General features: G+C 41.8%; 1 protein-coding gene across 2 annotated transcripts in view; it reads right to left on the reverse strand.

Moving 5' to 3' along the window:
* Positions 1-24,089, reverse strand: part of SHTN1 (shootin 1) — a 55,128-nt gene that overhangs the window by 7,771 nt on the left and 23,268 nt on the right. Inside the window, exons 7-16 of one of the 2 annotated variants that reach the window (XM_074545295.1) lie at positions 23,499-23,580; positions 22,010-22,104; positions 13,133-13,279; positions 11,692-11,845; positions 10,548-10,653; positions 8,323-8,405; positions 5,373-5,482; positions 4,642-4,695; positions 1,843-1,963; positions 687-870 (exon numbers count right to left, since the gene is read on the reverse strand). In XM_074545295.1, the coding sequence (XP_074401396.1) occupies positions 687-870; positions 1,843-1,963; positions 4,642-4,695; positions 5,373-5,482; positions 8,323-8,405; positions 10,548-10,653; positions 11,692-11,845; positions 13,133-13,279; positions 22,010-22,104; positions 23,499-23,580 (1,136 nt within the window). Of the gene's footprint in view, positions 1-686; positions 871-1,842; positions 1,964-4,641; positions 4,696-5,372; positions 5,486-8,322; positions 8,406-10,547; positions 10,654-11,691; positions 11,846-13,132; positions 13,280-22,009; positions 22,105-23,498; positions 23,581-24,089 lie in introns of both variants that reach the window. The other variant, XM_074545294.1, reaches the window with a different exon arrangement.

Consider the following 24,089-nt stretch of genomic DNA (forward strand, 5'->3'; position numbering starts at 1 on the left):
GACAAACTGACAAGCAAACTGGCAAGGCAGCAGAAGCAAGTGCACAGTTCAATTCCAAAAGGAGCCTGGTACTGTTGGAGAGCAAACCAATCCTGCAGGGAATCTGAAATAAATATTGCTGATGCTGGTTTCACCCTGATGCTGGTTTCAGGTCTCCAGTTTGCTGTGATGAAAGACTCTGCTGCCCATCTGTGCAAATGCAGCACCCTTTTTTTTTTTAACTTGAGATTTCAAGGTAATTCAAAATTTTTACCAACAAATTTTTAAGAGTAATAGTCAGGACTTGTTTTGGTTCAACAGAAACTGCCCTGCACACCAGCATATAGACCAAGATGACTCACATGATTGTATTTTATAAACTACTTTTAATCAAGAGTTAACAATATAACTATCATCCCTCTTCAGGATATGGAAAAAACCTTCAACCTTGTTATTCTTCAAAATCTCTTGAGGGTTTTTTTTTACAAAAATGAACAGTTTTTGAAGAATGTTTTCAGGTTTTAGAGGAAAAGAACTTCATTAAAGAGAATTTAATTTCTCCTTTCACATGAGATGCAAATTATCTGGGGAGTCGGTGGTAAACAGCTGCAGACTGTGCATTTATCTTGTTAACTACAACTGATATTAAATCACTTCCCAAACACATCTTGTACTACAATATATCTAGAATTCCATGTTCTACTTACTGTAAAGTAGGCTTGGAGCCCGTAGCACCCTTAGGCTGGCTGGGGACAGGACCTGAGTTGGGTACTTTGGAAGTGAAATCTGTCTCCACATCCTTCTGGTTCAGTGCTGCCTGTGGGGCACTGGCTCCTGAACCCAGCACAGGCAGAGACTTTGATTCTGATGTGGCCAAGATTCCAGTGGGACCTAAAATCCAAAGAAAGTTTAATGCTTCTGTTTCCCAGATTGGTCTGGAAACAACACAAGAGCAGAGCAGAATTCAACTAACTGCAGAAATCAAAATGGAATTTTAATAAACAGCATCCAGGGCAAGAGAATGTCAAAATACTGCATTTCCAGCTCCTGCTCTCCCTTCCTTGTACCACAGGCAGCATCTGCTGTGTTGATCCTCCTGCCCTCTGGGGGGACAAGTCCTGCTGCCCTCACAGCCCCAGCCAGGCACAGCTTTGGTGCTCTCCCAGCCTGGCTGCAGAAAAGCTGCTCTCAGTACTAATGAGGAGCCAGTGAGCTGTCTGCAAATCCAAGATAAAGCTCTACACTGACATTCAAACCAGCCACAGACTCACATTTGTACAAATTGTGTTTGCAGCCAAGCAGAACATCAACAGGTTCTTACAGAAGATGACAGCAAAGCACAGCATAAAAACTGGAGACCCCTGGTCTGCAGAGGAGGTTAATTCAAATCACCACTCCTAAATCTCATTTCTCTGGCTAGCATTACTCTCAAGAGAATTTTCACAGTAGGTCTGTCATGGTTTGATGCTGGTGCAATGCCAGTGCCCCTATGAAAATACATTCTCCCTAGTGCCTACTGTGAGATGTGACCAGAAATAGAGCAAAGCAGAGACAAGGTTCAAGCAAATAACATCTGAGCTCCAGGATGGAAAGAGGAATTTATGTGTCTGTGTGTGCAGAAAAATCCTGACAGAAGCATCTCTTGGAAAAAATGGGATGAAAAGCAACAGCTGAGACAGGGAAGAAGAAGAAGAAGAAGAAGAAGAAGAAGAAGAAGAAGAAGAAGAAGAAGAAGAAGAAGAAGGTGGTGAAGTTCTCATAGTGGCTGCAATGGCAGTGGTCTGGAAGAGCATGAAGAGCATGTGAAGCTTCAGGAGTCCCTGATGCAGGGAGAGGAGGGGACTCCTGGGGGGCAGCACTCACTGCCACTGTCCTGCTCAGTGGTCACTTTCCGGCGCCGCAGGACTCGCTCCAGCTCCGTTTCACCACTGTCTGTCTCCAGGGACTTCAGGCTCCGGGAACTGGTGGATTTATTCAGGGTTTCCTACAGCAAGAGAAAGGCAGGAGAAGCTCTCTGAGGACAGATGACGCCAAGTAGCTCATGTGCACAGCTTCAGAATTTTTCACACGGCAGTTCCAGAGCAGCTGCCAGGCTCTGCCATTGGTACAGCAGGAGCAGCTGGAATTCACTCCCCACAGCTCCCCTTGCCTGGATTCATGATGCAGGGACAAACCACACTCACTGCACATTAGAGGGATGATATCAGGATGAAGAGAGATGCCCCGGCCCTGCCACTATGAACAAATTCTGATGTTTGTGGGAAACTGCCAACTTCCTCCATCTTAACGTGTGAAAGATCTTCAGAAACTGCTGGAGAGTTATGCACATAATTAACCTCTGCTAATAAGGAGCCAAAGATCCATCTTTTACTGCTCCAGTGGGTTTTATATTTTAGCATGGTCCTGTGTTGCTGTATCCTGCTGTATACATGTGCAGAAGCCAGTATTTACCAGCTACAACTGCAGCAGATTATATCCTATAATGTAGCTGATCTGCCATAAACCTGACTCTATGTCTATATACCTCAAGGTTTCTCTTTTGCACAGAGTTAGATCTAAAGCTGAAACAGTTTTTTATACATACAGAACATAAATAAATTATATTAATAAATATTACTAAATAAATGCTACTAATAAATACATAAATAAATGCTATTACTGCCTTATGCCAAGGCTAGCATGTGGTATCAGTGAAGCTGCAAGCCCAGGAGCGCTTTTATTAAATTTAGCTTCTTCTTAAAGCCTGAAACCTCACAACCTTGCCTAAAGGAATTTAAACACACATTTAGTGCATACTGCATGCATTTCCCCATCCCCAAAAATCAGCTTCTGGATCAGAACACACTTGATTGTAAAATTTGCCCAAAATGTTTATAATGCAACTGGAAATTTGGTGCCCATACACTATTTCATTTTCCCTCTGAGTCTTTCTATAAATCTTATTTATTCAGCCTTCCAAAACATGTCAGATCACACAGCATTTTTCCAGATCATAAAGAACATTCTATTGGCATTTTTGTTGATAAACACATAACCTTTGACCAGAAATAGCCAAGGAAATAACATTGCAAGTTGCAAAAGCTGTCCTATTTTCAGAAGCCCTGCAGAGAAGCCCTTAATTCTTCACTCCTGCCTACAAGTTAAAAAATTTTCTTTCAAAACTATTTGAAATTTAACTGAGCAGGTTATTCATTAGTAGTATGCCCCAGATCTGTACAAATGTACATGTACAAAAGCAACTTAAAAAAGGGAGTCACTCAAACTCTGGAATTTACACAACATAAATGTGTTTTGTTTGTAACAATTATATGGAGGTCTACACAAAATGCATAATTAGCATAGTAACAACAAATGTTTACTCCATCACATTCCACCCCCATGTTTGTTGTCTGACTGTGCATAATCACTGCTCTCAAGAACAGACTGGAGCTGCATTTTATCCAGTTTGCCTTGCACTGCAAATACCCTGAGAGGCTCAAAGGCAAGGAGCCTGACACAGACACGCAGGGCCCGCAGGATTCTCCCTGCTCCCCCTGAGTGCACAATCCAGCTTCCCTGGCGTCAGTGACACAGTGCTGGAGAAATAAAACAGGTATTAGAGAAAGGAGCCTGGGCAGGACAGCCCTGTCCAACCCTCACTACTGTGCAAACAGCACACCACATCCCACCACTCCTGTAATTATGGAATTCTCCTTAAAGCACAGTCTCACTGTTGCATTTTATTCCTTTCCTATTTACTGCCGCATTTAATTAAGTGTCCCTCTAATTAGGGCTCAGCATTAGGGTCTGGTGACTCTCTAGACCATTTCTTCCCTTCTTCCCTTGCTTTCACATGACTGGAGAACAGCAACTTTTACCCATCACTGGTGATTTTAAATCCCACTCTGCTGTACTGCCTTGCATCCCCCAAAACCCCACTGAACTGTTTTTGTACGGGCTGTTTAACCACAGGGTGATAAGAATGATTAGCTTCACCTTCTAGAGTGGAAGTGAAGCATTTTGCTTCAATACTGGCAGAATTTCACCTGCCAAAGTGGCACTTCAAAAGTTTCAGGGTTACAGAAGTCAGGGAGCAAGAACTACAGCTCCTTCTGACACAATTTTAGTTCTTGTGCAAAAGAAGCAACAAGCAATGAGTAAAGAACACAACAGGAGCACATTGCTCTCAGCTGGGCCAAACATGCCTAATGTTTATATTTTGTGATAAGGGGTTATATGGACAGCTATTCAGAATCCTTCTTTTCTACATATAAATGCAGACAGACCAGAGCTATTGCTTTATTTAAACCTCACCTATGCTGACAAGAAATCTGGTGCCACAGGAAAGAGACCAGTTGATGAGGACAACTCTGCATCTACTGTATGTGCAGTCCAGGGGCTTTACTTTGGACTATCCTCCATCCTTAAGCATCCCCACTGTGAGTATTTGGAATTTTCCCAAAGAATCTATGGCAGACACAGACCACAAAATCCCCTCTAGTAGCAGGAGCACACAAACCCAGAGAAGAGTGCAAAAACAAATTCTCCTTAAGTCAAATGGTGGAATTGGGAGATTTGCTTTGGTGGCTTCAACCCAAAGTGCAGAAGTTTCACAGTTTGCACATAAGGCCCTGCCAGCTCAATGAGAAGAAAATGAAATTTAATATGAAAGTTTCTTCTTACCAGAATCCCTTTTAGTTCTTTCATTGCACTTTCAGAGGGCTTTGGTGTTTCTGGCTGTAAGCAAACACAAGACACAAATGTTAAAAATCACATGAAGTGGCCCAGGAGAGACTCTGTGCCTGCAGACAGACCTCACCCAGGGGCTGCTGCCCAGGCCTGAGGCTGTGTGACATTCCTGTCCCCTCCTCTCCTGGGCACAGAGCTAACACTCCATCTATTTCCTTACTCTGATGAAGAGAAAAGCCTCAGCTCTCAGCACGGTGACCCACAGACGCAAATAAAGAATATGTTTTTGTGAAGGAGGTAAGCAATGTTCTACAGTAACCACATTCAGGTGTTAGGTGTAAGTGTTGCATAAAAGAAAAAGAAGTGTTAATGCAGTCTACTTGTTGGTCATCCCCTTCAACCACTTCAGGTATTCTCTCTGTATTTTTTGTTTCTTAGCAGCTGTTTGTTTACAAGCTTCTTTTCTGTGTCAAAGAAATTGGCCTTTATTTACTTACTGCTGCCTTCATTTGCATTGTTTTTTGGGTTGTTTTTTTGCTTTCTCTTTTTTTTTTTTTTTTTTTTAGTTCTTCAGGTATATGCTGCTCTAATCCATTTTATCCAAAACCAAATAAAGTAAATGAGGGGAGGAAAATGCATTCTTCTGAATATTTAACAGAAAAGTTTATTTTCAGTGTAAATTACTGTTCTTAGCTAAAATGATTGGTCTGCTACTTATTCCAAACCTTTGTTTTAGGCCTGCTTGACTGGTTGACTGGTCTCAGGTGAACTCCCTTTTTAATCCTGTCCATCATTTCTTCCACAGCTTGCCTCTTCAGATCTGTAACTTCTTCACCTGCTAAAAAAGGCAAAGAACAGATCACATTTCAGACAGGAGCTGCAGAGAAATGGCACAAAGTGAAAAACCATGCTCTCATTCTGGATACAGGGATCTCTGCTATCAGCTCAGCTGCTGCCGGCTCCTCAAGGATAAAATTCCACCCTGCACTGAGCATCCTGACTGTGCAATTGCCCAGCTGCAGAAGTTTGGACAGAAGCAGGGCCCTCATCATGACAAACACAAAGCTCCAGGACTGTTTGGGAACTGCACAAGCTCAGTGCTCAGGATGAAGCAGCAGGGGCTGGAAGAACCCAGCTCTGCTTCCAGTGGGGCTCAGCAGAAATCTCCACAGCTGCAGTGACACAGGAGAAGCTGATGATGGCCCAGGACAGGGACTCCCCCATTTCTCATGGGTTTGAGGAGCTGGCAGGAACAGCACACCAACACCTCAGCCTGGCCTAAACCCACCCCTCCTAAAAACCCTGCATCACGTTAAAGGGAAAATCTGAAATACCACGGAAGGAAATGGCTGCTCTCTCACGAGATTTGGTATCAGGACTGCAAATTATTGAGATGACATAGGAAGCTCTGTGATGAACCTAAATAATGCCTGTTAGCTTATTCTGGATAACAAAAGAAAAGACCCTTAACATACCAGAAAGGGGAGGGGGGGAAGAGCACTTAAATACTTGGAGAAATAGGGTTGATGCTATTCAAAGCTGCCAACCTTGTACCTTATGTAACAGGAATTTTTAAAAAAGACTTCTGCTCTCTCACTTGTCAGGGTACTCTTGATGATTCATAGAAATGTGGTTTATGTATTCTAAGCTGATTTAATGTCAGCCTTTAATTTCACAAACAGCCTGTTTCAAATATAAAAGCTTAATTGGTGGTATGGGATAGAAACCACTCATTCTAAGTCCTTAACAGGGGTTAAAACAAGACTCAAGTTTGATATAATAACTAGATAAAGAAAGAATTTTCTCCCTTTTTTATTTTAAGGACAGCTCAACTATTAAGAGGAAAAGCAGTTTATATGTAATTGAAGAAAGGTCAGAACTGTTAGTTTCCTAATAAATAATGAAAGAATGAGGAGTTGAGAACTTAAGAGTGAATTTCAGAGTATTTCATGCAATCACTGCTTGTGACAGTCTCAACAAAAAGTTGTAATCAAAACATCTAGGATGCTTCAAGGAACCCTGACAAATCAAGGCACCATAATTGGACTTCTGCTGAAAGATAAGACTGACCCTTCATCAGAGATCTCAGACAAGGTCACCCCTCTAACTATTCCATCCAGACCAACAACCTTGTTTCTCTCAGACTGGTAACCAGTTCCCAGAAATTCCCCCAGGGACCTGCCCAAGTCACTCCACTCCTCAGTTCCTCACCTGAGAATGGGAGGAGTAAAACTCTCCTTCCCCCATTTCCTTCCTCTTGGTTCCATGCAACAATCCAGCCTGACTTACATACCATTAGTCTGCTAACAGCAGGGGTCTTTTTAACAGTTATATCCTATAATTTCAGCCAGGTTCCCTTCTTTGTTTAAGTGGCAGCAAATGAGTTAAGCAATTCACTAAAAACAAACTCCTGCTGCTTCAGAAGGAAGAGAGAAACAGCAAGAAAACCCTTGGTTATTTAACTGGCAATGCCTGTCTAACTAGCCCTGACTCCTCAGGCACTCACAGTCATTTGCAAATCTGTACTTAACTCCTGTTCTCAACCTACTAAGTTTCCAGCTTCCATTAACAACAATAAAATGCAATTTCAGCTGTTACTTTGCATGCAGAGCCACCTTAGTGCAAGACTGTTTTGTTTTAGGTTTTCAGTGTTATTAAAGGATTAGAATTACAGTCAACTCTGAGTGGTAATTTCACAAGATATGAATTGAGGGACGAAAACTGAAGTATTTAACAAACAAGCTCTGTGGAGAGGCTCTGGACAGAAGAAATTGACATGTGAAAATTCAGAAATTTCCCTGTATTATGCTGAATAGAGCCTGCTCTCTGTTTAATGCTCGTAGGTTTGTTCTTCTGCCTCTTGCAGGTAACCTGTGGAAGCACAAAGCCCTGCACATGCTGCAGCTCAAGCAGGAAGATTACAACTTTTCTCCAGTTACAGCAAATGTCAGGTGTTCCCTGGAGGTTTTTGACCTCAGCCTCAAAGACTGTTCACACTCAAATCCTTTTGGAAGAAGTAAACTGGATGCTGATGACCAGCTCAGTTGTGGAGGCAGAGGTGCCTATGAGGGCCACACAAATTTACTTGGGATCTCAAGGAAATTTGGAGTAGAATACAACAAAATGCTTCAGCTGTGACCATCTGGTCTAACAGCCTGACCACTTCAGGGCTGAACAAAAGTTACAGCCTCAAAACCTTACAAGCTTGGGGCACCAGCCACCTCTCTGGGAAGCCTTTTCTAGTGTCTGGCCATTCTCACCATAAATGAAAATTTCCTTATGTCCAGTCTAAGCATTCCTTGATGCAGTTTTAAACACTCCCATGTGTTCTGTCACTGGATCCCAGGGAGAAGAGCTCAGCAGCTCCCTGTCCCTTCCTCAGGAGCTGTAGAGAGCAATGAAGTCACTCCTCAGCCTTTTTTTCTCTGAACCAGACCAGCCCAGAGTCCTCAGCCACCTCTACTAGGAATACCAAAGCTAAAGTACCAAAGGTACCACTTCCCATCCTGGTGCACATATTCCTGGGCTGCAATCCCATTTCTGGGATTGTGCTGGACATGGAGAGCTGTAGATAATGCTGACAATCAGAAGCATCTGAAGCACCATCTTTATGCCCAGCTCCTTTGTGCAGCCCCAGAGGACAACCCACACAGCCTGAGAAGGGATGAGCCATACCTGACTCCTGCTGGGGAGGTTTCTCCTTCTTGCTCACGTTGGTGTTGGAGTGAGATCTCTTGCGAATCATGGACATGAGAGACCTTGGGGGGAAATGAAACTGCACATTGTCATTCTGTCCTGGTCCCCACTGTCATTCTGTCCTGGTCCCCACTGTCATTCTGTCCTGGGTCCCCCCACTGTCAGAATGAGCCTGAACATGACACACCAGCAGCCTGCTTACACCTGATTATACAGCCACTCACAAAAGACTCATTTAATGGTTCTTGAATGCAGATGCACTGAATTACCCCCCACAATGCCTCCCATCAAAATGCACCAGAGAAATTTATTTCTTTTTAACAGGCATTAGGCACAAATCAAAACACTCCAGATTTGAATATTAAAAGCCAGGGTCTCATTGTGACACATGACAAACAGAAGCCGCTCTGGCATAATAAACAGAAAGAAGAGCTGTAGATGTTGAAGTATTGTTCTCCAGAGGACACTTAAATATGGTGATCAGTATCTCCTCACCATTTCCAAGTTTGTAATCTCTTACAGTGTCAAATAATTATCCCCTCACTATATTCACAATGTATAAGTCCACACCAGCAAATGATTCATGTTCAAGAACAATACAAGCTCGTGTGCACATCTGATGTGTCAGTGAGGCCAGTCACTCCCTACTGAACACCACTCCTCACACAGCAGTGACATCCCTGCCTCAAAGGTCAAAACTCTGTCCCAGAAAAATGCAGCAGCCAGTGTCTATGTCCTAAAACAACTTCTATCCAAATACACATCTCAGTGCATGAGGAAATAGTCTGACTTTGCTATGACAGGCCTTAAAATTAATAGTTTCACCTACTCCAAACAGTAAAGGGCACAAATTTGAACAGAAAAATCCCACGACACTCCTACACAGTTAATTCATGCTATCCATCAGTGAGAAAGGAGCAAGCAGGCCAAGTGAGTTAATGGACATAAAAGAAGCAAAAGGCCAAACACAATCTGCCTGAATATGTTTAATTTCTAAAAACAATGCAAGATGCACAAAGGGATGAATTGTCCCCAATAATCAGATCTATTTTTAAGTTTAACACAGTAGTTAACAAGACTCCTGGGTGTCATTTCTACTACAGAGGGTTGCAAATTGTCATCCAAGTCCATTTATTTTTAAAACCAAGCAGACAATGTGAAGATTAGCAGTTTTTAAAATTAACTAAGTGCCTTTTAATGTTTTGTCAATTAATTTGGGTCTAATGCCTGATACATCAGCAGAGACTGGTCATCCTCTTTTATAGTCCTTTGTAGAAATCAAGCCAAATTTTGATATTTTTGCCAAAAATGCTTGATGACTGGGTGGTGATTTTCATTTGTTATTTTTTTTCCTCCTTTTTAACTTATGAAAGTAATTGTGGGAACTCAATGGAGTCTGCATTTTCATCATGAGTATCTGACATGAAGGGACACAGAATAATCCAACATATCCTTTGGTTCAAAGGAGTTTTCTTGGCAATAGAAAGCATTTCACAAGTCTATAATTACAGCTATCAGGTGAATAGGAAAAAAAATAATCTCCTAAATTTAGAGGAGACAGGTATCCCTCCTCCTCCAAAATCACAGTCTAGACAGTCTGTTAGGCTTGGCAAGGCAGGCACTGCTCAGAATTGGCCTGGCTGTTAAGTCTGGGAGCAGGGGGGCACTGAGCAGGTCCTGCAGTAACACAGTAAACAGTAAGTATAGTAAATACAGTGCAACCCCGATGACAAAGGGAGAAAATGATGCATCTGATTCCACTGGTATCAGAAGGCTAATTAATTACTTTATTATCCTATATTATTCTATATTATAATAAACTATGTTACACTGAATCTGCTCAAGCACTCAACTCCACTCAACTGAACTGCACAGAATCTTGTGACTGACTGCTGACCAACAGCCTGGACACAAAACCCCCTCACTTTGGGTAAACAATCTCCATATTGCATTTCACTTTTGCACAAACACAGGCACAGCCAATGAGATAAGAATTCTTTTTCCATTTTCTGAGTTTCCCCGCTGCGATTCCCACAAATCTCCTTGCTGTGCCTTGCTTTTCTCTGGGAGGAGAAATGCGGCCACACTGCAGCTCAGGAGCCCCACCCAGGTGGAGAAAGCCTTTTCCTCTGAACACACCGCTCCTGCCTGGATGCCAGTGATGAAGGAGCTGTCTCTGCCCTGCCCTGGCTGGGGGCACTCACCGGATGGGGTTGGGAGGAGGAGGAGGAGGGAGAGGAGGCGGAGGAGGAGGCGGCGGAGGCGGGGCAGGATTTTCAGACTGCTGGATTCGCTTCTGGAGCTCATCAACTGCACAGGGGTGAAGAAACAAACCACAGTCAGCTCTCTCATCCCCTCTGCAAACCAGCTTTGAGGAAAAAACTCGACTAATTGACCAAAGAACAAACAAGAGTAAACCACACAACTGCCCAAAGTCAATTTTTGACATTTTCTACCAAGAACATCACATAGGATTACCACCAAAACAGCTGCCTCCAACCTGAGTTGCTACTAAAACTGAAACTCTCCCTTACAGGACTCTTCATGTAAAATGACAGAGCAGGGAAAACTTGATCCCATTTCTGCAACAGCATATCACAGGTTGTATCTGAGAATGAACTAACAAGAGATCAAAGAAATGGACAATTTCAACCTCCAGACCTGTCTCTGTCTTGCTGGTGATGTGGGCTTTCCCCATAAAAATGGGTGAAATTGGGTCGTGGTAAAATGGATTTTTTTCTCTCCTGTTTTCATGTCAGACCTAAAATGCAGAAATTACTTTTCTGTGCTTGAAATGCTGTCAAATATAATTAACTGGGGAGGGGCAGAAACAGAGAAAAAAAAATCCTGAATTTCTTTTAGTTACAAAAATCCTTAGCAACTGTTTTGTGTGCAGTAGGTTATGGGAGAAGTAAGAACATGATTTCCAAAGTGGATATGGTTCTTTGTTCTTGCAATGATGGATTCAAATTAAAATTGCAGTATTTTAAGCTTGCTTTTAAATTTTAAAAGGTAAAAAAAATTAAAAATCAACTGAATGACTTTAAAGTCCAGGTATAATCTTTTGTGTCTTTCACACAGACACCTATTCCCATATATTTATCCATCTGTAAGACTCAGGGCAACCTAACCACAGGAGTTTTGTTCCTTTACAGAAGTTTTACAGGATTATTCCTTCACACACATTTTGGACACAGTTTTCTGCAGGTGAAGGCAGTTGCTGTACTTTGTCTAATGAAGCAAGGTCTGGGTCACTGCTACACAAAAGCTTTTAGGGTCTCAAATGCAGATGTGCACCAAGCACACACACACCTTACCCCTAAAATCAAAGTTATTACACAGTTTTACCTGAGTGCTTTAGGTCCCTAGCTTTTTCTTCTGCATGCTGACACTTCTGCTCCAGTTCTTTTTTATCTTCTTCCAAAAGTTCTAGCTGCTGTTTAAGGCGACCAATCTCCTTGTGCAGTGACTGATTCTCTAGCTGCTCCTCTAATTCTTTAATCTGCAGTTGGCAAACAAGAGCATTCATCACAGTAAAAGACATTTTCTGTCCCTCCTGTTGGCAAATAACCCACTAGGCACAGTTATGCCTGAAAACATCATGTTATAGTACAGGAGTGAAGCAAAAGTCCCAGAAAAAGGAAAATTTTTGAATGAGAGCTGGAAAGATTCCTCTGAGAGATGTCAGAATTTTCTGTTATGATCCCAACTTGCTTTAACTCTTCTTTAAAATATGTATTTAGCTCAAAAGTACTTAAGCTTTACATTGTTCCCTTTTCTTTTTATAGAGTTTTTATCACATAATTAATTTCAGAACATTTCCTCATTTGAAGCACGAGAACGTTGACATTTTTGTTCTTTTACTGCTTCCACTGACAGGCTCATTATTTAAACTCCCTTGTCTCAACCCATGCAGATGCCAGTGGGGAAATTATGGAATATCTGAATCAGAGGCAGCATTCAGATGCAGAGCAGCAGCAACTTCACAGCTCCCCAAATATATACATTTTGTTCTAGACTTCAAAGTAGCCAAAGATGCAAAGGTTTTCTATAAACTGGAAATGATTCTTCCAAAATATTCATTCAGAGCATTTGAGAATGCAGTCTTAGTACTGCTGCACTGATGAAAGAGCAGGAATTGTTCACCTATCCCTACTCTTACTCTACTGACAGAGTTTTAGGAAAAGGCCTCAGGGCTAAAGCAAAGCTCATTTTCAGGCCTGCCTGGGAAGCAATGATGATTTCTCCCAGTAAAGAGATTGATCTAGTCTAGCTTCAGAGAATAAATTTGTTTATATCCTATCAGTTTAGATCTTCTCACAGCACTTTGCAGATTTACCTTACACTTCCCTGCTCCAGTGTGTCTGTCTGGCTTTCCCCCATCCATTTTTCAGCAAGAACCAAACCACTGCCCACCTCTCACCTCCTGTTCTTTCCTTATACCCCCAAGGCACCCTTTGTATTACTCAATGTCCAAAATATGCTCTTGCCATCTCTTCACTTAATGGAGCCTGACTCACTGCTTGTAACTGCACTTCACAGCACCCAGAATAAAATACTTGCCTAAACCTGAGCCTCTTCACACTCAGGAGCCTCTGAGTTCTGCACTCACATCTCAACAGTGACTCAGAAAAAGGGAATCACAACCTTCTCTGAAATTTAAGTTTTTAAACTCGAAGCTCTTACAGGGAATATGATTTCAAGTAATTCTGAATGTAATTAAGACACTCCTTAAATTCAGGAGGTTTTCAAAGACTTCCAGATGAGATGAAAAGAAGTTCTGTTTTACCTTTTGCTGGTGTTGAAGCCTCTCTTCTTCTAATGTGTGGGTTAGCTTAGCATTGTCATCCAAAGCCTTCAAAAGCTGTTGATCAGGAGCAAAATTTTGCAGAAGCAACTGACTCTGCCTTTTCATCTTGTTTTGTTCAATAAACATCTGCCAAAACAAGCCCACACCCAAGAAAAACAACAGTCAGGCAAGCACAGTCTGATGCTAAAATGGCAACTGGAAAGAAAATGAGATACTAACATTGTGTTAATGTGGAAGAAATAATGAGGAAGAAGCTGAGAAGGAAGGGGAAAGAAAGTTTGAGAGCAAAATTCACAAGAGCTAAGCTCACACTGAAAGGAACCAGGTATTTGCTCAGAACCACCCACTGCTACACCTCCATTACCCACATGTTGGCAGCATTCAGAATTTAAACACATCTCTCAATTCTGTTTCCTGGAAATGGGAACAATCTGACCCCCATTCTGGGAGCTCTGGAAAGACTAAAAGAACTCTAGATGGAAGATAAAATGTCTATGAATTCACAAGCCATCTCCTCAAACACATCTGCAAGCCTTGGCATAAAGCCACTGACTTGAGGGTGAGCTGGGTATGTGAATGATGGAAACTCATTTCTTCAGGAAACGAATTTCAGTCCATGGCTGTGTAATCAGTGTAGGCACTTGCCCTGGGAAAAGGCTTTTTAGGACAATTTCAGCCTTTTAGTTCTGATCCTTGTGTTCCTACTCTTCCCAAGTTATATTTTTGATCTTGCAAATGAATACATTGTGGGGGGCAGGCAAAAATCAAAAGGTCTGGAGACCTGACATTGATAAAAAAATCCCACACATCTCTAGGCTTCACTTAAGAGGTGCAGAAGCTGTCAGCATATGCAATTTCCCTGAGAGATCTGTTCCTCCCAGACTCTTTAGGAACTAGGAAAAAAAAAGATTGCTTCCCAACAACAAAAAATTCCTAGTGAATTTGTTCTGCACCTTGACATCTCTTTCAGGTGGATGTTTGCCCTCAGGCAACGAGGGCTTCCACTCGACAAACCCAGCTGTGCCTGTTCTTGGAGCAGAAACAGGGACTGGGTCATGCTGAGGTTTCAGGTGAGTGTGCACAGGTCAGCAGAGCCACTTCTGGCAGCAGAACAGAGAACAGCCTGAGAATGCAGGTACTCCCCCAGACTGCAAAAACACTGTTGTAGAGCTCAGCAAAAGCAAGGACATATTTTAAGAATAAAGTATTAGAAATACAAAAGTGTTGTGACATCTTTTCAGATTCCCATTCTGTTTATTCACAAACCAGAATTACAGCTACGACACACGGTTTCTTCCCCTCTGGTGCCACTGCAGTGCTCTGTGATTTATTTATTTAATACAATTACATATTAAGTATGAGCTGATGCTTGTGGCAAGCATTCTTTGCACAGACACTTCAGCTCAGCCTTCCCAGCAAGCAGCTCTGTGCAGACAGACTCAGAAAATCACTGAACTTTTCCCTGCCCTGGCAGCCTGTGTGACCCTGCATGCCAGGAGGAGTCAACTGATGCAGCCCTAACACCAAAAACCTGCAGTGAACACTCCACTGGGCAAAGCTGTGCCAGGGGGGCAGGCAGCAAAGCACTGGAAGCATTTGATGGAGAGGAAGTGATGAACGTGGGCACTGGTGCTGCAATTTGTTATACAGCAAACAGGAACAAACTGCTGACAGTGCAAAGTGAAATGTGCACTGGACATCAGCTCTCTGTCCCCACCAGTCAAACCAATTTATGCTTATGTTATCCTTTACTAGTAGGGCTGGGGCAAAAACAATTCAAGGGCAAGAGAATTTCAGAATCAAAGCTACCCACAACAATCCATGAAGGTTTGCCTTTGTACTGCAACAAATTCATTTAACGCTTGGGAGTATTCTTAAAAGAAACAGCATCTTTGAACCTTATACTTGAGAAAGGCCTCTAAATCACTGCAAAACAACTCAATACTGTCTCTGAGTTTTCTGTGTTCCTGTCAAGTCACTCACAGAAGTTATTTAACCCTGACAGAAAACAACCTCTCTCCAGAAGTCAACTTCAGCAAACATCACAGTTTACACACTGTGAACTTTCAAAGCAAAGTGAAAACCTGGATTTTTTTTTCCTTTTTTTTTTTTTTTTTTTAATCTGAAAAATACTTCAAGGTGATCAATTCCAGATTTTTATTCACCAAGTTTCTGCCACTAAATCCAACCAGAGTTGTTCCAGCCTGAGGGAGCAGAAAGCTGCCAAAACAAGAAGAAATCAAGTAGAGCAACTTGATTTCTTCAACTTGAGCAGATACTTCACCAAGTGTAGAAAATTCATATTCACTTTGTTTCATGTTCTTCTGCAACAGAATGATAAAAATCCTTTTGAAGACCTGGATGAAAACTTTTTCATTCAGAAGCTTTCACATCAAGTCCTGCATTTTCAATTAGCTTTATAAACTGCTTTAGTGATATTGCAAATATTTTCCTGCTCACAAATATGAAAGCATCTTCAACATCACAGAAGAATAATTTGATATAAGGTAATGCTGCAATCAGACACACGGGAAGCAAATTCTCATGGGGAGTCCCATCCATCTCAGAAGTTACTTACATAATTTCTATAAGTCCCAGCATATTCTAAATGGAAGGGACAAAACCAGACAGGACATTTGTGTCAGGCAAACTGGTGATACTGATTCCAAGTTTTTGAGAGGCTGCACTGTTTGACATAGGACAAAAAAGACCCTTGCAAATTAATTCTAACTTAAAATTTTAAAAATCCATTCTTGCTTCAGCAGGGCGTAAACCTGTCTGTCTGCACAACCCTGAATATTAATTAAAGTGACTGCTGAAAAGGCAAAACAGCTCCTAACAAGATTATGTGGACTAGGTGGAATTTAACCAATTGATGGATTAGTTCCGACTTTGCCACCTGCTAGACAATTATCTGCAGAGCATCCCAATCAATGCTGGAAACACAAGTCAGTGGTGCAGGAATCTGCTGAAAACCACACCTGCAGCTGAAGGCAGACCACAAAGAAAAACAATTTGGTTACACCTATCAGTCTCATTTTTAAAATCACCCATAGTTGTGCAAACCAGCTACGCATCTTCCTCTCCCTGAGTTTACAAAGAGAAGCTGCAAAGTACAGGAAATCTGGGAGCTGGCCACTTTCTATCAGCAGAGTTTTCACAAGAGCTGGGGAGGTGGAAAGAAGGGGTGAAAATAATGGAAGGCTTTCCCTCAGCCTCAGTGAGGCCACAGCTCATGCTCAGCCCCTTACCCGACAGAGCGTTCACTGCAGCTGGTTTTTGTTTACAGCAGGGCTGAAAAAGGAATTCTTCCTCATTAAAAACGTTAGAAGGCAACTCTGTTAGTGTCAAATCCCTGGGAACACCAAGCCTTGTTCAAGTAAAGTTCAGGATAAAACTGGATACTTTCCAACCAACCCTTCTCCCAGGAGCAAAACAATGACAAAGGGAATTCTTTAATATCCATGTGAGGCTGCACTTCCATCTATGCATCCTTTGGGTATTGGAGCAATAACCTTTTGTCTTAGTTACAGTTTAAGGGAGAAAAATGCCCCAATTTTTCAATGTCCAACAACAGCAGGTGTTGTTCTAATAAGGTAATCAATGGTTGCATAAACTAAAATATTTTAAACTAAAATAAAAATCAATGGCATGCTGTCCATTATAAATAGAGTAAAAAAAGGTAAGTAGTAAGGCAGAGTCAAACTTGGGAGAGTCAAACAGAAGAGAAGATCACTCAGCTGAGCAGCTGGTCATTTTTTCAATCCTCAGCAGCAGTGCCCCATCTCCTCCACAACCCAGTGAGTCACAGAGGGGTAACCCATCCACATCTGTCACAGTTTACAGGAGCTGATGCCTTTTCCTTTTGCATTATGTGTACCCCAAAGCCCCACAGCTTGTGTTCACACCTCAGCTAAGTCCCAAGAGAGGTAGGTTCTAGGTATTTGTATCTCCCCAAAAGAACAGGCTGTTTGAAGGATTTCATCTGATGGGGAGGACAGAGTAATCATGTCTAATTATGGCTTGACAGGGCACTAAGTGGCACTAAAATTAGGATTAAAATATCACTCTAGGTATGGTTTTTAGTTCAATGGCTAATCAGGAAAAAAACAAAAAAAAACCTCTTTTAGAGGAGTCAAAGTCTGATCTAGCTGTATTAAATGAGCAGTGTGACCAGGAGATAGCCAAGAGTCACTCATAGATGATTCATAATATTTCTGACCAATAAAGATAAAATCCAGTTGATTTTAGTTACCTGGCTAAATGCCAGACAGCTTCTGAAGGGACTGTTTAAAGAGCTACAAGCTGCAGCAATAGTAAGTTTTGTGGCTTAAAAGAAGAGATCTAATTCATTCAGAATGGGAGAAATGGAGTAGATGAGTTAAGCCTATTTTCTGTCCATCATTTGCTTCTCAGCACAGAGGTGCTTGGAGCATGAACTTTTGAATGTGAGCAGACTGTACTCCCATCAACAATGTGACTTCCTTAAAAACAGAGCATTATTTATAAATTTATAATAAACATTATTTATTTTACCAGCCTTCTCTGTACAAAAGGGTTTCTCAAACTACAGCACTCATTCTTCACTTATGAGGCATAACTGCACAAAACACAGGGGAAATATAATCTCTATTGTTATTTATTTCTTCATTTCCTGCAGTTTTCTTTTTGTTATGGTGGAAGTATAGTGATACACTCAATAATGCTCACAGCCTTACAGCATTTAGACACCATCTAACAGATTCACAAGCAGATCATACACCACATGAAAAAGGAGGAAACATCTTCACTTTTTTTCCCCCCACAGACTAATTGCCTGAACAAAAAGAGATGGGGCGAAAAGAGACCAAAGATTTTCCTGGAGCATACATCTGTTACCATTCCCCAAGCCTCTTCCTGGGAAAAGGCTTGATGAAACAAATTAGCATTACATCATGCTTCAAAAGTGGTAACATCCAAGCTCAGGAGAATTCATGTACTAACTACTTATGTCTCTTTAATTATTAAATCCAGTTCAGTCAGCAGGACTGCAAATTAATTATCCTCAGATACCAGTTGCAGTTGAACTATATCTGGGGAAAGCACAGAGAGTGGTACTGGCAAGCACAGAGTTGCTTCTCCAGTGCTGCTTTTGCAGTATCCACTGACAGATGCAATATGTTAATGCAAAAGTCCTCACAAATTAACCCAAAATGTCACAAATGCATCTCAGGAAGAGGTCTTTGGGAGCTCATGTCATCAAGATAACCAGACCCATTGCATTCACCCTTCTGAGTAGTGCAGACACCTGCCAAGAGTGACAATGATTTTCCCCAAGTTGACAGCCACCTTTGATCTTTCAATATGGGAAGATTCAGTCCCAGAGTAAGAAAAGTCAACTGTGCACTGGCCCAGGTATGGGATGCAGGTATTTTGAGGCAAACAAGTTAAATACACACATTTTGTTGTGCTGTAGTTACTTAAAAGCACAAACAAGTGTAGGATGGTGAAAGCATTGAGGAGGGAAAGTCAATGAAAAAATGAATGATGCACATTAGAGATTCACTGAATTGTTTTAATTCATCTGGATCATATTTCCTCTGAATGCAGCCTTTCAACTTCTTAACTGCAAACTGTTTTACAAGCTACCATAAACACTTGGGAAACCTTTCTTTTCTTTTTCCAGTTGTGCATTTTGAGCAAAAATCCTGTGTGAGCCTCAGAAGTGAAAGGAACCCCAACAAACTGCTCAGCAGTTTCACACTTCATTTCTATTTGTCCAAAACACAGAGGGCAGGGAAAAATCAGCTCAATGTCATCTCTAAGAGCACACTGCTTCTTCTCCATGAGGTTTCCAGAGCACTTCAGGTGCAGGGATTATCTCTCCACCAGCATACACTAATAATAAACTGTTCACTTCTGCTGGTTTTGGCTGGAAGAGTTAATTTTTGTCACAGTAGCTGGTATGAGACTGTGTTTTGGATTTGATAACAGAAAGATATTTTCATTATTGCATGGAGTCAAGGCCTTTTCTGCTCCTCACCCCACAGTGAGTGAGCTGGGGATGCACAGGGAGGGGACACAGCCAGGACAGCTGAGCCCAAATGGCCACAGGGACAGGTGCCACGTGGCACCAGGCTCTGCATCCAAAGCTGGGGAAGAAGGAGGAAGAGGGGGACACTCAGAGTGATGGTTTCTGCCTTCCCCAGTGGCTGTTGTACCTAATGGAGCCCGGCTTTCCTGGAGAAGGCTGAGCACCCGTCTGCCCATAGGAAGCAGTGCATGAATTTCTTGTTTTGCTTTGCTTTTGGGTGCAGCAGCTTTAGCTTTACTTAGGACACTGTCTTTATCACAACCCATGAGTTATCTCATTTTTAACTTCCAATTTGCTCCCCCATCCTGCTGGGGGAAGGTGAGCAAGCAGCTGTGTGGGGCTGAGTGGCCAAACTGGGCTTCAACCCCAACATCACTTTACAAAATATTGTTGCAGGGCAGGATGTATGTTTAATAAACAACTTATGCAAGATTATTTTGTTAAACTCAGGAGATTTTTGCATGGCTAAGAGTATCAATTTGCTTCTTTTGCTTCTCACACCGTGTTCCTCTGCTTTTGGCTGCATGTACTGTATTTTGCTCATCTTTGTGGGAGAGTGCTTTTCAGGGCTACCTCTATATTATTGCAATGGCCTTCAAGATACTCTCTGCCTTCCTTTGTTTTCTTATAAACTGCTTCACAAACAGCTGAGAGATCTTCAAGTGTCTCTTAAAACCTGACACTAGAATTCTGGTTAAGCTTGCCAAGATTCCTGTGTTAACAACCCTGTTTTATTCAGGTAGGTACAGATTTTTCCATGCCTCCGCCCCTTACACACTCTATTTATTTAGTTCTTTTATGCAGATTCCTGTACGTTTCACAATGGATTGTGACTCACTTCAAAACCTCTCTCCTTTTCCTTCCCCCTCTCCACACCACGGCTGACAATATTTACTCAGTTTCTTTAGAACCTCTAAAGAGCATGAATTCTAATGTTTGAAGTTGGATCACTGTTGATTAATTAAATATATATTATGGTGGTGCCAGCAGCATGACTATAATTAAAGCTGTATTGGGCTTTTTTTTTTTTTAATTTTAATCAAAAGCTCTGATTTTCAAGTGTTGCCTCACTCCTATATGTGCCTGCTCCCTCCATGTCTGTGCTCTCCCCCATCTGTGCTGGCTTCTGCACAGAGCTCACCTGCCCTTCCCTCTCACACCTGCACTCCCCAGTGCTCCTGTTCTGGGAACAGAATCCTCCTCACCTGCCACAAGGGCAGGAGGCCAAGGGCACCCCTTTGAAAAGCAGCCACAATGCAAAGAGAGAAGATGAAGCCATGCCATGGAGAGGGGGAAAGGGCTGAGTCTGAGTGCATGGGCTGACCACACCATAAAGGCAAACTTCAGGTGCTTCAGCCCCTTGGACAGACAACGTGCCCACCACCACACAGGCACCTCCATGGGATGTAGTTCTGAATTTTACTGAGCTAAAACACACATTTGGCCATTTGAGACATACAAAAATACAAAACACTAAAATGTGCTATTTTTCAGCTGCAGTGACAGCCACATTACTTGGAGCCTTTTCCCCTTCTCCAAGTGCTCCATACAAATCAAGAACAAAGCACTGCACATGCAGTGTTGTCCTTTACCCAAAGCTCTTCCTTCTGTTGACACTGCACAGCTTGACACAACCAACTACTGTGGCTTTTGCAAAATCCAAGCAAAATCCTGCAGAAATTTTGAGGTTTAAAAGAAACATTTTATAGAGACAGAGACAACAGGCTAATGCAAACAGGCAGGAAATCCCTGAACATCCTTACCATAATCCAAACATAGCTCCTGCAAGCACATCCTAGAAAACTTAGCTCTGCAAACACAGCTGTGACCTTGCAGCCTGATCCCTGTGAGAGGAGGCTGACACAGCCACACTCGAGCAGAAAGCTGTGCTGCTGTGGATGCAGTTGTGGCCAAAACCTCTCTGATGCCTCAGGTCACTCAAGGGACACCATCAGTGTGAAACTAGGCCAATGACAACAGGTTTAAAAGTAATTTTAAATATTGGTTCCCCAAACATGAATCAGCAATGCCTTTGTTGTCACGTGGTCATGTATTTTAAGAACTGTTCTAAAAATCTTTCTGAGCAGCACAATACCACAGGAAGACAAGCAGGTACAGAAAGGGAAGAATAATACAGGGCTAAAGTTCACTGTTATAGTGATCCCATTTTGGATAAAAGAACTTCATGGAATTTAAACCTTCAAGTGAACAGCTGCTCTGACAGTCTGCACTAACAGGGGCCCATAGTCTGGAAGTGGCAACAACTAAATAATGACAAAACCCAAGAAACAGCTGTTTAAAAATAATCAGCATTTTTCTGGCATTGTACCTAAGTAGCCTGTCAGCTCATTAGTCAATTACAGAAAGTACTTTCAACATAATCTTTCAAAATGTGTCCCTCAATTGATACTGTAGTTTTGCAACATCTTTTTTAGGAGTTCACATATTTTTCAGGAAAAAAAACAGCCCTTCAAATTATATCACTAGAAAGACAGCTAATCCCTTCCAGTTCCAACCACTACATATTCCACACTGGGATGTTGTAGCAAACTGAGCCCATGACAAATTTAAAATCCTGCCTTGAAAAGGGACATAGGTAAGACTGCATGAATAATTCCAAAGTGCTTTATAAATGCTTGCTGAAACAGTAAACTCGTTTTTATGGATGAAATACAGATGTTACCTAAGCAGAATGGATGAGAGCTGGGAATTGAAATCAAGTCATCCAAGCTGGCCAGGTTTTGCCCACTTGCAATGTCTTAATTTTTCCCTTGACTACTCACCTCCTGTGCAAATGACTCTGCCTTCTTCCGCAGGTTCTTTTCCAGCTCAAAGTTTTCATGAAGCTCTTCATATTCCTCTACTGCCAGCACAGACACTGTTTACATGAATTAAACAAGATCAGAAGGAAAAGTGGAACAGATCAAAAGAAGAAGTATTGTTTGATTTTCCCAGATAAGCTGCTATTCCCTAGCACCATGGAGCCCTGACTGACAGCATGACCTAGTTTTACATTTTCATATACAATCTTCTTTGCAGTATTTGTCCTAAACCTCACCACATATATGCACAATTACTAATCTTCTGAACAGAGAAACAGTCCTCCTTTTCAGACTCAAAATCTCCAGTAACAGGCATCAAGTACCACAGACCAGATTTTGCCTCTCTTTGCCTCAAAAGAGCTTTACTGAATCTATCAAAGATTATGTTATTCTTGAGAAATCCATATCTGTTTACTTGGTTTGGAGATGAGCATAACAGTTTTCAAAGTGGTAATTTAGTTAATTTAATTTAATTAAAAGGAAGTGGTCATTTAGACAGTGGGATACACATCCCAGCCTACCTGACTCTCAAAGTGATTCTAACTTTAAAAAGCAAATAAACAAAAACCAACCACACACACAAAAAATACCCAACAAACAACCCACATATTTAGAAAGATTTAAGATCAGTTCATCAATTCTGACTGAAATGCACTGAGTGCACAGCTCCAACACAGTGCCACATAAACAAAGGGTACAGGTGCTATTGAATACTATATCTCAGCCACTTCAGGAAAATGGGAAACACCCAATGAGGCTTTGCACCAAACAATTCTTAATTTTTTATGGCTTAGTAAGGAACAAGAGGAAAAGGCAGAGTAATCTAAAAACTAAAACCTTTTCCCTCCTCTAAACTTCTTTGGAATCAACTATTACTTATGTAGAAGCATGCACCTTCATTAAGCAAAACCTTTCTGTTTTTGAGTTATACCGCTTTTTAGTCTTTCCCTGCCCTGGTTTTACCTCTCTTCTCTTTCCAGTAAAGTATTATTTTCTTCCATAACTTGGAAATCTTATTTCTCATATTCCAGCACTCCTGCCTTTTTCTCATCATCCTCTGAACATAAAACAAGTTGTTACCAGACCTCAGACATTCAGAATGAGAAGTTGCATCCCAATGAAAAGGAAGACTGGTGTAATGATTTAGGAAAGCAGGAGATTAAGGTTCAAACCCCTGGTTTCCCACTTGTGGCACACAGGAAAAGACTTCCCTGTTCTCACATAACACCTGCTGTTCACTTTGTCACATTTTCCTGGAGTACAGAGAGTCTGGAACAGTCCATGAGTTGATGCAGTGCCTGCAGCAGTCAGGCCAGGTGTCAGATCTGAACCACAGCCACTGTGCTGTAACCTCCTCTGTACTGCAGCAGAAAAGCTCTGCACTTCTGCAAAGCATGCAGCAAACTCTTAAAGATGCAGCTCTCTTGGAGAACCTGCTGGGACTACACACCTCTGTTACATTTCTCCAACAGCTTTTGTTGCTTATTAACTTCAGTCGTCAAAACAGCCTTTTCTTCTTTCAACTTATTTACCTAGAAAAGTATAAAGAGCACATCAAAACCAAGAGCATTTCAGCTAATGGCACAAGGCATTCAGCACATACAGAATTCAAGCAGTATTTTGCTGTCAGTAGCTCTGCTTCCTAGGTTTGGCTGGATGCTGGGGTTTCCAGTGGGATGGAAAGCATTTGTACTCCTCCTTACAGATGTTGTAACAGATGTCACAAAAGGGTTATGAACTAATCCTCCCATGGCACATTCCAGTCACAGCTGCAAATACATGATCTTTGGAACCTTTCAGGATCAGGTGCCACAGCACCTGGTTGGAAAGTTACTGACTCTTTGCATTTTAATATAGTCAGAGCCCTGTTTTGGTTGTTTTTTCCCTGGGCTCTGTTTATTGTCCAAGTGCTGTCAGCTGTGTCTTTCTGAATGCAAGTGCTGCATAGACAGGAAGAGCCACTAAGTCCTGATTTGCATCAGTACATGGCTTATCCAGTTTTCAAGCAGGAATGAAACTCTGCTGGCTTAAAAAGCCAATT

Source organism: Zonotrichia albicollis, chromosome 7 (assembly GCF_047830755.1).
Source record: "Zonotrichia albicollis isolate bZonAlb1 chromosome 7, bZonAlb1.hap1, whole genome shotgun sequence".
Taxonomy (NCBI): Eukaryota; Metazoa; Chordata; class Aves; order Passeriformes; family Passerellidae; genus Zonotrichia; species Zonotrichia albicollis.